This window comes from Mastigoproctus giganteus, chromosome 6 (assembly GCF_048544385.1).
Source record: "Mastigoproctus giganteus isolate SK-2022 chromosome 6, ASM4854438v1, whole genome shotgun sequence".
NCBI lineage: Eukaryota > Metazoa > Arthropoda > Arachnida > Uropygi > Thelyphonidae > Mastigoproctus > Mastigoproctus giganteus.
This window is the reverse complement of record NC_143580.1, coordinates 119,154,401-119,168,340: the sequence shown is the minus strand read 5'-3', so window position 1 is coordinate 119,168,340 and position 13,940 is coordinate 119,154,401. Positions and strand designations below refer to the sequence as shown.

The 13,940-nt window shown below is 36.4% G+C and overlaps 1 protein-coding gene across 1 annotated transcript in view; it reads right to left on the bottom strand.

Moving 5' to 3' along the window:
- Nucleotides 1-7,859: 7,859 nt before the first annotated feature.
- The window catches only part of LOC150084535 (SID1 transmembrane family member 1-like), a 222,965-nt gene continuing 216,884 nt past the window's right edge, over nucleotides 7,860-13,940 (bottom strand). Inside the window, exon 11 of the mRNA XM_090376278.1 lies at nucleotides 7,860-7,929. Within this exon, the coding sequence (XP_090232404.1) occupies nucleotides 7,867-7,929 (63 nt within the window). The 3' untranslated portion in view covers nucleotides 7,860-7,866. The remainder of the gene's footprint in view (nucleotides 7,930-13,940) is intronic.

Sequence of the window (13,940 nt, the reverse complement as noted above, 5' to 3'; positions counted from 1 at the left end):
CAAAATGGGAAGCTTTCAAAGAATTTATCTTGGAAGCTATTAGGCTTTACATACCAACTAATAAATATTGTTCAAGATTTAGGCCTAAATGGATGTGAGATGAACTAATGAGACATATGGCAGAGAAGAAAAATGCATGGGATACATATAAATTAATGGGTGACATGGAAGCCTATGATAGATATAGAGCTGGACTGTAACCAAGTCACAAAGGAGATTAGGCAGGCAAAGGCAGATTATGAGAAATTCTTTCTCATAGATTATGAGATTTCTTTGCATCCTTTGCCAAGTACTTTACAAATGTAAAGTACTTTGCAAAGGATGCAAAGAAAAACAGCAAAGAGTTCTTTAATTATGTAAACTCTAGAAGGAAAGGGATGAATCAGATTGGTCCACTGGATATTGACGATCCTGCTCTGGTGGCTAACAAACTAAATGAGTATTTTGCATCCACATTCACACAAGAGGAGTTCTTCAGGAAGGGGAATGCCAGAGATGAAGTAAACTCTAGCAGTGAGGTAGAAGATTTTGTAATAACTGAGAGGAAAGTGGAGGAGAAATTGTTGAGGATAAACATAAAAAAGGCACCCGGGGTGGATGGGATTTAACCAGTTATATTAAAGGAGACAGCAAAGAAAGTAAGCAAACCCTTAGCCATAATTATGAGAGCTTCTTTGGACTCAGGGGAGGTACCCATAGACTGGAGATGTGCAAATGTGATGCCAATTCACAAAGGAGGATCAAAGGCTGACACAAGTAATTATAGACCTGTGAGTTTAACTTCTGTTCCAGGAAAATTAGTGTAGGCACTGGTTAAAGAAGCACTGCAGGATCATCTAGACGACTTCGGTTATAGCTCGGACACAGCATGGTTTTGTTAAGGGAAAGTCTTGCTTGACCAATTTGATTGGATACTATGATGAAGTCACAAAAGAACTGGATGCAGGGAATACCTTTGATATTATATATTTGGTTCTTAGAAAGGCTTTTGATACTGTTGCACATGGAAGACTGCTGCACAAATTGGAGCAGTGTGGCATTGGAGGCAAATTGCTGCTGTGGATAAAGGGATGGTTTAGTGGGAGAAGACAGAGAGTGGTAATCAATGGACACTGCTCATCGTGGACTCATGTTATTAGTGGAGTCCCTGAGGGTGTTGGGTCCATTGTTGTTTTCTGTATTTATAAATGATATTGATGATGGTATATCAAGCTTAATGTCCAAGTTTGCAGATGATACAAAGGTTGGCAGGATTGTTAAGGACACTACTGACAGTATGCTGCTGCAACAGGATCTGGAAAGGTTGAGCATAAGGGCTGAGAGGTGGCAAATGAAGTTTAACATTGACAAATGTAAAGTACTACATATGGGAAACAGTAACCCCAGAGTAACATATCAACTCTGTGGTACTACAATCACAGTGGTAGAGAATGAAAAGGACCTGGGGGTAATTGTGCAGGCAGATATGAAGTTTTCTGAGCAGTGCAGATGGGCTGCAAGAGTAGCTCATGGTGTCTTGTCAATGATATACAGGAATTTTTCTAGCAATGATAAGGAGGTGATTATTCCTTTGTATAAGACAATGGTCAGGCCACACCTTGAGTACCTCATTTCAAGAAGGATGTAGAGCTGCTGGAACGAGTACAGAGAAGGGCAACAAGATTAGTGAATGGAACAAAGGGTTGCTCTTATGAAGAAAGGCTTGAAGTTTTGCAAATTACAGTGTCTGAAGACTAGGCACCAGCAAGGTGATCTGATAGAGGTGTATAAAGCTTTGAATGGTTTGAGCATGCTCAATGCTGACGGGATTCTTCCTCTTGCTCAGAATAATCACCTGAGAGGACATAAATTCAAACTGAGGAAAGACAGATGTAGGATAGATGTGCGGAAATTTGTCTTTAGCCAGCAAGTAGTTGGTTGGTGGAACAGACTTCCATCCCATGTTTTGGAAGTTGATAGCCTAAATAAATTTAAGGCTCAGCTGGACAGGTATTTGGAACGAACGGAGGGGTGAAATGGGAATGGTTTATTTTTGACTGATGCTGCATAAATTTGCTTTCTTGCATCATATGCCTCTACTAATGCTAATGCATCTCAAATAACAGTTTCCATAGAAAACATATACCCATCATTGTGAGTAGGCCATTAAAATTACCAGAGCTCATTTAAAACAGTTTTTGAAGATCTCAGATTTCTTGCAAGAATACATTAGAAATCATTTGATCCATTCTGGAATATGCCACTCAAATATGGCCCCTCACTTGCTATGAAACAGTTAAGACTATAGAAAGGGTAGAGAAATCCTTCATAAGATTTGTAACTTTTAAAAATGGCCTAGATTATAACTGTAGAACTTATAGAGAATGGTTTGATCTTGTTCTGTCCTCATTCACTTTAACCTAATACCTCTCATCCTTCTACTCGTTATAGTTTCTTTCGTTATTCTTCCCTCTTCATCTTTTATATTTATCTTCCTTTATATTAATCTCTCTCTCTCTCTCTCCTCCCCAAATCTGTCCTCACATGCATTCCAAATTCTTTTTCTCTCCTCCTCTTTTCCACGCTCCTAATCAATCATTTCAAATATAGATTTTTCATTGGTTTTCTCTGACTGATTCTCCTATAAGTGTAAGATCATGGACTTTCTTGATATACTTCTATATCTTCAGTTTATTACCTGTTTTATAATAATCTACACAAATACTTTAACTTTATATGCGTTACATTAATTTTACTGCCATTATCCATTTTATGCATCTACTGCTAATATTAATTAGCTTAAAAAAAAAAGCAACTGATCTGACTTAAAGATCAGACAAGGTGTGGCAATTAAATAAAGAGACTGACAGGCAGTGTCATTATTTAATTGCTACTACATACCAAGTGCCACCTGTGAAACAACGGCACAGCACTTGACCTTGAACCTTTCCCTAGTTGTTTGCCAAATCACGTTCCAACATGCTGTTCATTTTGCAGTGAGACAGGTTTTCATTTCCTTGCATTTTTTGTAGTTTGCTGGAAAAACGACAGAAAAAAAAGAATCGAACAATGATCAACCTCAGATTTTTAACAAAACTAAAGAAAACACCAACCGAAAGTTATGAGTTTAAATGGTATAAAAGATTTTTAGAAGGAAGAGAGAATGTGAAAGACTATGAATGATCAAGCTGTCTGGTATTCATAAAAGCTGATGAAAACATGGACCGGGTAAAAACACTGATTAAAAAATGATTGTCATTTAAGCATTAGAAAATGGTTGCATCGGAACTCAATATGGAGAAAGAAATAGACAAATTTTAACTGAAAATTTAGGCATGAGAAAAGTTGGTGCCAAAAATTTTGAATGAAGATCAAAGGAAGTGAGGACTCCAAATTTGTGAAGATGACTTTAAAAAAATGGAAGATCCAGACTTTGAGTGCTGTCTTTACTTGTGATGAAAGTTGGCTGTTCCAGTATGACACAGAAACTAAAGACAGTCAATGTAATTGAAGACAAAACAATCCTCCCAGACCAAAACAAGAAAGAATGTCAAAATCAAAAATGAAAACTATGCTTCTTGTTTTCTTCAATATTGAAGGAATTATTATGGCTGAATACAACGCACCTAATTAGAATGTCAATCAAACATACTACATTGAAGTTTTGCCAAGGCTGTATGAAAAAGACTGAAGTGTTAAAAAGACTTACAGAAGGAGACTTTAGAATGTTTCTGCACTTGGAGGAAAATGAATGGAAGAGTGTATACAAGCCCAAGGCAATTATTTTGAAGGGGATAACTTGTAAGGTACGAAATACTTCATTATATTTATTTTATTGCAACAGTCTCATTCTATTAAACATTTGACATATAATTAATTTTTTAGAGGCAATGTGTAAGCCATAGGCCCTTTTTAATATTTTTTAAATTAAAATCACCACCTGAGGGGGATCAATTGTATGTACAGTTATATGTACTTGTATATATTTGTATCTATTTCACATTTGCAAGGTTAATACTTTTTGTTTTTAATAATAATAAAAAAAAAAAAAAACAATTAAGTCTGCTGATGTGCTCCATGGCAAATTTTGATAACCTGGATATAAGAATGAAAGAATGTGAAAAAATTTAAATAAAAGAAAAAATTAAAATAAAATTTAAATTTAAATAAAAATTTAAATAAATAAATCTGGTTAAAAAAGCTTTAATTTTTTTGTTTCCTATATATTCCCTTTGGTTATTAGCTAACATTTTCCAAGAATTCTATGCTTTTCTCAAGTATAATTTTCTGTTTCTACAGCAGCACATGGCTAAGGTAGCTTAATTCGAAAAATAATGTCCACAAAATGCTCTTGGTTTTTTCTACTTATATTGCTAACGGACTGTGTTGCCCCTCCTGTAACAATGTAGCTTGGGCTTTGGCTCTTTATAAACTACTATGTTATCCATGAATTGATCTAAAGATTTTGAATTCAAAAAATGTTACCCAGTAGGTGAATCTGCTATTCAGTAAAAATTTTAAGGCACTGTTGTGACTAGTATTGGAACTATTTGGTTCCATCACCAAACAACGGGTAGCTCAATTAGTGAGTGACCTTGTGCTGAACAGGAAACAAGTTTATCGGATTTAAATGAGCAGCCAAGTGGTGTTCAGCAGAGAAACTTCTGACTGAAAATGTAAGTTTCGTTGCATGATAATAATAATAATAATAATAATAAAAACTCTGTTGGCAGACAGCATAGATCCAATGCATTAATCAAGTAAAGAGGCTGGGTACTATTTCAATATAGATACTGAAATAGTTTGAAAGGTAATGCTCACATTGCTTTCTGTTTTTCTCTCTATACTGCTGAGGGACCATGTTGCCCCTTCTGTGACAGTGACAGAGCTTTAATTTTAATTAATGGAATCAAGCATCGATATTAAATGAGGCAGGAAAGGAAGTAAGCAAACCCTTAGCCATAATTATGAGAGCTTCCTTGGACTCAGGTCCCCATGGACTGGAAGTGTGCAAATGTATCACCAATTCACAAAGGAGGTTCAAAAGGTGACACAAGTAACTATAGACCTGTTAGTTTAACTTGTGTTCTGTGGAAAATAATGGAATCTGGTTAAAGAAGCATTGCAGGATCATCTAGACAAGGGTGCAGTAATAGTTAAGACACAGCATGGGTTTGTTAAAGGGAGGTCTTGTCTGACCGATTTGATTGGATAGTATGATGTAGTCACAAAGGAATTGAATGCCAAAAATAATTTTGATATCATATACTTGGATTTCAGGAAAGCTTTTGATACTGTTTATAATTTATGTTTGGTAATCAATGGACACTACTCTTTGAGGTCAAATGTTATTAGTGGAGTTCCCCAGGGTTCAGTGTTGGGCCCATTGTTGTTTTGTATATTTATCAATGATATTGATGAAGGTATATTGGGTTTAATGTCCAAGTTTGCAGATGATACAAAGGTTGGCAGGGTTGTTAATGACAGTAAAGACAGTATGCTACTCCAACTGGATCTAGATAAGTTGGGCAAATGGGCTGAGAAATGGAAACTGAAGTTTAACATTGACAAATGCAAAGTACTGTATATGGGTAGCAATAACCCAAGAGAAACATACCAACTGTGTGGTACTACACTCAGGGAAGTGGAAAGTGAAAAAGACCTGGGGTAATTGTGCAGTCAAATATGAAGTTCATTGAGCAGTGCAGGACTGCCAGGGCAGGTCATGGAGTCTTGTCAATGATATATAGGAATTTTGCTAGCAGGGAGAGGGAGGTGATTATCCCATTATGCAAGGCAATGGTCAGGCCACACCTAAAGTACTGAGTACAGGTCTGGAAGCCTCATTTTAGGAAGGATGTAGAGTTTCTAGAAGGAGTACAAAGAAGAGCAACAAGATTGGTGAGGGGAACAAAGGATTGCTCTTACCAAGAAAGGATTAAGTTCTGCAAATTGCAGCACCTGAGAGTAGGCATCTGTGAGGTGATTTGATTAAGGTGTATAAGGCCTTGAATGGGTTGAGCAAGCTGAATGCTGATGGGATTCTTCCTCTTGCTCAGATTAAGAACTTGAGGGGAGTATAGATTCAAATTGAGGAAAGACAGTTATAGAATAGATGTGCAGAAATTTGCCTTTAGCCAGCAAGTAGTTGATAGGTGGAACTGACTTCCATCTTTTGTTGTGGAAGTTGATAGCCTAAATAAATGTAAGGCTGAGCTGGACAGGCATTTGGAACGAATGGAGGGGTGAAATGGGAGGGGGTTTTTTTGGCTGATGCTGCATAAGCTTGCTTTCTTGCATCATATGCCTCTACTAATGCTAATGCTAAAAGTAGGAATCAGTAACCAACCAAAGAATTAATGCAATACGCTATGATCAATAGTATTTAGACAACCCCCCCTCCACAAATACTGTGGGATTTACTGTCCATAAATCCTCAGTATTTGTGGAAAGTAGTTCTGTATACAACATCAGTATTATATATTACAGAGCAAGTTCCGTACCGCAAGTTCCAGTCTCGGTCATGGACTGGAGCTTGCAGACCTTCAACATGGATATTGGCTAGATACCACACCAGTAACCTTTTTTCTGCATGAAACTGCAACTTGTCTGAATCCTAGAATTCACTGTGGCAGATGCTATTCAAAGATGGAATAAGTGACATCATAAAGGGGAGAGAAAAAAAAAAAAATGTGGAAGGCCACACAAACTCAAGGAACATGTTTGCTGAACTACAAATAGGACAGTTTGTACCTAATGCATGTTGTCTAGGGAAAACATCACAGAATAAATCCAGGAGGCCATGGAAACAAGGCTATGCAGATCAATAGGGTTCTGCATAGCCTTGGATTCATTGGTTGAGCAGCTGCATATAAACACAATATCATAGTCACAAATGTGAAATGGGGTTTATCAGAATGCTGTTCATGAACAGTGGTAGAAGGTGCTATAGGAGTGGCAAATCTGGTTATGCAATTTTTTGTTATGATGGATATGTTTGGGTACGGAGACTGAACTGTCCAAAGAGTAGTGCAGACAATTTAGACCTAGTCTTATGATGGCAGCCCATGAAACTAAAGCCTTTGATCTAGTTGGACATTTTTGACAGTTATATGCTACTTACACTATGACAGTACTATGGAAACAGGTCCTATCAGTATCAGTGCAATGCAATGCTTCATGTCATACTGAGGGTCATACAGAACTGATTTGTAGCCAATGATGTTCAAAATTTACATTGACTTGCTCATAGCCTGGGTCTCAACCCTACCAAACACCTGCAAGACCAAAGGAGGCTCCTGAGTATACTTTCCACAACTTTCAATTGTAAAAAAGTATACTCAGGAGGGTTCACGGCAATTAGGGCGATTCAAAAACTCTTTTACATCTATATATGCAGTAATACTTTTGGTCATGTACTATATACACTATTTGGACATGTATAATATTGTTTTTCAATGTATTGGCTACTCACAAGTCATTGTGATAATGAGAATTCCTATTATAATTCTTGAAATGTCAATGCATTAAGAAATTATGAATCTAACAGTATGAATTGCATTTATTCTTAAATTAGTTACTATAGAGTATTTAATTATAATGTAAATTCATGAGGTACATAAAAAGTTTCAAAATTCCTTGAAAAATAAAGAAACATTCTTCTGCATGGAAAACAACAAAGAAATGTCTTAACTGTGTTGCTGAGCTTGCAATTAATTTAAAGAATTCAGAATAACATGATGATAATTGATGATAAAGTAACATAATTATCCAGTAAATTGAAAGAATATTTGTATTTCAAATCAAAATGAATGCTTAAATTTTTCATTATTACAAAATTATCCAAGAGATACCAAATCTATATACATATATTTATAAAATATAATATTAAAAAACTGGAATCTTGTCACGCTGTATATAAATACGATCATCATCTAATGTCAGAAGAATCTGGAAGACAAAAGAGTAGACATTAAAATTTATAGGCAATATAAATGATACGACAAATTATAAGAAAATGTGGTGAGTGTTAAATAAAAATGCACTACGCAAACAAAGATAAAGTAAAAGGTTACTCTGACCTGCTCCTAATAGGTCTAGAAATCTAAAATTACGATGCCTGTTATTCCTTTATACAGAGTTTTTCAGAACAAGTTACCAAAATTCGTTGGGTTGGGCATGAAGGCATCAAAATATTCAGTGAACATGTCCAAAAAATGTACCATTAAAGAGTTGATTTGTGTGAAAAATGAAATGAGTAGGCACTGTGAAACAAAAAAAAATGGAGGCTGACTGGAAATCATGTACTGAAATTAGGAGAGTGATGAGACAGAAATGTCACAATGTGCATGCACACACACACACACACACACACACACACACACTGATGTCTAACTCCTTCATTACACATTTTTTGATGTACATTCCTGGAATAGTTGTCTCCCTATTATTCAAAAGACCTTGTATAACCTCCTGCCAGAAACATACACTTTACATAATGATGCATGACTTTAAGAATACACTCCTTGGAAAATCTATTTCATTTGGGAGGGGGAAAGAAGAGAATTTGGATGGAATGTGAGCACAAATAATGTGGCAACTTTTCAATTCCACTCTCAATTATTACTATTACTAGTTCCACGGTTGATGGCACCCTCTTGACTTTGATATAGATATATTTTCATAGTGTTAATTAATTTTGAGTAGTTAGCATTTGTGGATCCAAAATTAGTAAGTAATTTCCTCTTTTTATTTCCATGGCAGAAGCAAATCCAATGTCAATCTCAAGTTGAAAATCTTTAAAATATTTTTAATATTTTTAAAAATTCAGGAAGTACACTGCTTTGGATGTAATTCTGAGTTTCATTACAGGAGCTCCCTTAAAGAAGGGACATAAAGTAATGATAAAGGATAAAAATTAAAATGGAGATGCTTTTTTTTTTTTTTTTTAGATCTGATAAGGGTATCTACATTTTAACAATACATTTCATTAGGTGGTCAAAAATCAAAAACAGCATAATAACCAATTGTCTTCCTAATACCTCTAATATTACCTTATCTAGCCAAATTTCTACCAGGTTGAAAGCATACTAGCATTCGTATACAGTGAAAATAATCTATTTTAAAGGAACCCCAGGGGCTCACATCTGGTGAGTATGGGCTTGGCACACCCAGGGTCCTGAGCTGGATATCATCATTCTTCTTTTTCTTGGTGATTCCCTTCTCTCTCTCTCTCTCTCTCGGGGTAAAAAAAAAATTTTTTTTTGGCTGGTGCAGCATAAGCCTCAGGCTTCCTTGCACCACATAGCTAATAATAATAATAAATCACCTCCAGGATATACAGATGGAATGACTGAGATAAAACATTTCACTGAATTCCTATCGTCTATCTTTAACAATATTAATCAAGCAATTAAAAAACTACAATCTTCAAATATTCAACTGATGAGAAAAGTAGCTGATTTAGAAATGGATCTAAAAGAAACTCAAAAACAGATATCTAAAGTGAAACAAAGGGGTACAAAATGATCAGAATATACTGAATCATAATACTGAAATATTTGGTACTGACCATATAGAGAAATCTAACCCTTAGTGTATTAGTGATTTGTAAGTTACAACTTGCTACTCATACTGCTATCATATCGATGTTGTTGACAGGAATATCGATGTTCTAGAGTAACCAGTAGTGCAGTAGGGTTTAAATTGTAATAAATAAGTATTTTGAAGGTTTTAATCACTTTTTGGGCATATATCTTTTGTATTTAGCTAAGGATATAGCTAATTTAATATTGTGATTGTTACAGTATAGCGTATATCTCGAACTTGATAGCTAAGGTATAATGTAAAACTATACTGCATTAGCTTAGTATAGTACTGTATAATCAAGTATAGTAGATTAATCAATTAAATTTATTAACTTTATTAATTTTCATTGTTAATTAATTTCATCGTATTTAAGCGGAAATCATGCCCCAGACTAGAGCAGCAAAGCAACATGCACAAAGCAGCTGGAGTGCTGTCGCTCAGGGTAGAACCGAAAAAGGTGATTCTCCAACGGATCACAGCCTAAAAAATGTGCAACTTGTGAAATCTTTGCAGACTATCTGAAATAGGACATGATCCAGCCGAGGCGGATGTTTTTGTGTATGCTAGGTGCACAGAGTATTAAGGAATTAGGTGCCAACTCACCATTCTGATGGGTGTCTATGAGAGATTGAAGAGTAGGGTATTTGCCCTAGAAGGAATTGAAATGGGGGCCCATCAAACTCTCAGCTGCCCAAATCAACGACAGAACTCACTCTTGTGCATCAGGCAACACAGCGGTAACCTTCAAAGCAGAATGGGCTGGTCCCACAGGAGCTAGTTATTATTGGTGACTGTATATTCAGGGTGACAGGGAATATATTATGCAAAAAGGATAAGTGGAACAGATCAGTGTATGTCTGCCTGCCAGGGGCAAAAGTTGATGACATTGTAGAGCAGATATCATATTTTAAAGGCACAAAGAGTGATATTGGTGTACATGTTGGAACTAATGACATTAAGAGTAAGAGGTCTGTGGACTTACTTAACAACTACAGGTCAATGTTGAAAAAGTCGCAAGTTAGGATTAAATTTGAAAGTGTCTGCAATTCTGCCCAAGCACGATAGGAGGGAGAATATGATGGGAGCTTGTCAATCAATTCAGCCCTGGACAGATTGTGCAAGGCTCATGGGATAGAATTTTTTTTCAGCGTGGTCTGTGCTCATTAACAGGAGAGATTGTTTCTACAGGGATGGGATACACTTAAATAGAAAGGGTGCAAAAATATTTGCTAATGCTATCGAGGCAGTGTTAGGTGGGTCAGAAAACTGCTAGCTTGGGGGGAATTCACAGGCTAATAGATTAACAATAGCCACAGGCAGAGGTAAAAGTGATTCTTGCACTGCTTCTATTGGAATAAGCAGTAGCCTTGTGAGTGAGGTACTGGGGATTTCAAGAGCTGGAGTGAGGTACTGGGGATTTCAAGAGCTGCTGGGAGTCAGCATGGAACAAACCGAGTTACATTATATGAATTTCGTATCGCCTATCAAGTTCAAGTCATATGTATTAAGTTATAACATTACATTTGTAAAATCTAAGTAGTTATAATAGGTAATAAATTTAACTATCTATTGCCACCCATGTGGATTGAACTCTCATTCTAGCTATCTATGCCAAATCACCTATTCTAAAATACTTTTTTTTTATAACAGTGATATGTCTTTAATATATATAAACAAACTTCTTACCCCTTTCTTTAAAACATCACTGTGGAATACTAAACAGTCTGCCAGATATTTAATGAAAGAGAGTCATCTACAATTATTAAGATCTAAACTCAAAGAGATACTTATAACATAACATGATTTATACAAACAGTTGTATGTATAAGCATGTTTTTTGTTATTTCCTGTTATATAATAATATTAAATGTAACTTAATTTCATTTCATTTCTTTTTTGTTATTTATATTGATGAATAAGGCTCAAAGAGTTTCCTTTAGCTCAATGGAATGCTTCTTGGATAAAATTGACAAGAATATTTGAATATTTAGATCACTGAGAAAAAATTAGTTTATTTTCTTTGAGTACATTTTTTCAGAGAAACATTTTTTTAACATACATAATCTTAACAGAAGTTAATATTAATGAAGATGAAATCAACATATATGTTGATTAAAAAAATGATTAACAAAATTAAGAAAAGAGAGAAGGTGGAATAATTATTTCAAAAGCTTATTTAATGGTTAACTTAAGTAACAGTATGTAATATGCAATTGTAATAGGTAATGGTTAACCTATTATAGTTATTCACTGTCATTAGCATTAGTAGAGGCATTTGATGCAAGAAAGCAAACTTATGCAGCATCAGCCAAAAAAAAAAAAAAAAAAACACAAAACACTTCCACTTCACCCCTCTGTTCGTTCAAAATACCTGTCCAGCTGAGCCTTACTTATTTAGGCTATCAACTTCCACGACAAGGGATGAAAGTCTGTTCCACCAACCAACCACCCGCTGGCTAAAGGCAAATTTCCGCACGTCTATCCTACATCTGTCTTTCCTCAATTTGAATTTATGCCCTCTCAGGTGATTATTCTGAGCGAGAGGAAGAATCCCATCAGCATTGAGCATGCTCAAACCATTCAAGTCTTTATACACCTCTATCAGATCACCTCGCTGGTGCCTAGTCTCCAGACACTTTAATTTGCAAAACTTAAGCCTTTCTTCGTAAGAGCACCCCTTTGTTCCATTCACTAATCTTGTTGCCCTTCTCTGTACTCGTTCCAGCAGCTCTACATCCTTCTTGAAATGAGGCCTCCAGAACTGTGTACAGTACTCTAGGCGTGGCCTGACCATTACCTTATACAAGGGAATAATCACCTCCATATCCCTGCTAGAAAAATTCCTATATATCATTCACAATACACCATGAGCTACTCTTGCAGCCCGTCTGCACTGCTCAGAGAACTTCATATCTGCCTGCACAACCACGCCCAGGTCCCTTTCATTCTCTAAAACTGTCAATGTAGTACCACAGAGTTCATACGTTGCTCTGGGGTTGCTGTTTCCCATTTGTAGTACTTTACATTTGTCAATGTTAAACTTCATTTGCCACCTCACAGCCCATCTGCTCAACCTTTCCAGATACTGTCGCAGCAGCATAGTGTCAGTAGTGTCCTTTGACAACCCTGCCTACCTTTGTATCGTCTGCAAACTTAGACATTAAACTTGATCTACCATCATCAATATCGTTTATGAATACAGAAAACAATAATGGACCCAACACTGAGCCCTGAGGGACTCCACTAATAACATTAGTCCACGACGAGCAGTGTCCATTGATTACCACTCTCTGTCTTCTCCCCCTTAGCCACCCCTTTATCCACAGCAGCAATTTGCCTCCAATGTCACACTGCTCCAATTTGTGCAGCAGTCTTCCATGAGCAACAGTATCAAAAGCCTTTCAAAGATCCAAGTATATAATATCAAAGTTATTCCCTGCATCCAGTTCCTTTGTGACTGCATCACAGTATCCAATCAAATTGGTCAGGCAAGACTTCCCCTTAACAAAACCATGCTGTGTCCGAGCTATAACTGAAGTCTTGTCTAAATGATCCTGCAGTGCTTCTTTAACCAGTGCCTCCATTAATTTTCCTGGAACAGAAGTTAAACTCACAGGTCTATAATTACTTGTGTCAGCCTTTGATCCTCCTTTCTGAATTGGGGTCACATTTGCACATCTCCAGTCTGTGGGTACCTCCCCTGAGTCCAAGGAAGCTCTCATAATTATGGCTAAGGGTTTGCTTACTTCCTCTGCTGCCTCCTTTAATATAACTGGATAGATCCCATCCACCCCAGGTGCCTTTCTTGTGTTTATCTTCAACAATTTCTCCACCACTTTACTCTCAGTTATTACAAGATTCTGTAGCTTACTGCTAGAGTTAAATACACCTCTGGCTTTCCCCTAGCTAAATAACTCCTCATGTGTGAATGTCGATGCAAAATATTCATTTAGTTTGTTAGCTACCTGAGCAGGATCATCAACAGTTGACCCATCGATATCAAGTGGACCAATCTGATTCATTCCCTTCCTTCTAGAGTTTACATAAGTAAAGAACTCTTTGCTGTTTTTCTTTGCATCCCATGCCAAAGATTTCTCGTAATCTGCCTTCTCCTGCCTAACCTCCTTTGTAACTTGGTTACAGATCAACTTGTATCTATCATAGGCTTCTGTGTCATGTGTTAATTTGTATGTATCCCATGCATGTTTCTTCTCTGCCATATGCCTCATCAGTTCATCTGACATCCATTTAGGCCTAAACCTTGAACAATATTTCTTAGTTGGTATGTAAAGCCTAGTAGCTTCCAAGATAAGTTCTTTGAATGCTTCCCATTTTGCATTTTCTGTTGGTAACATCATCAGTTGGTCCCACTG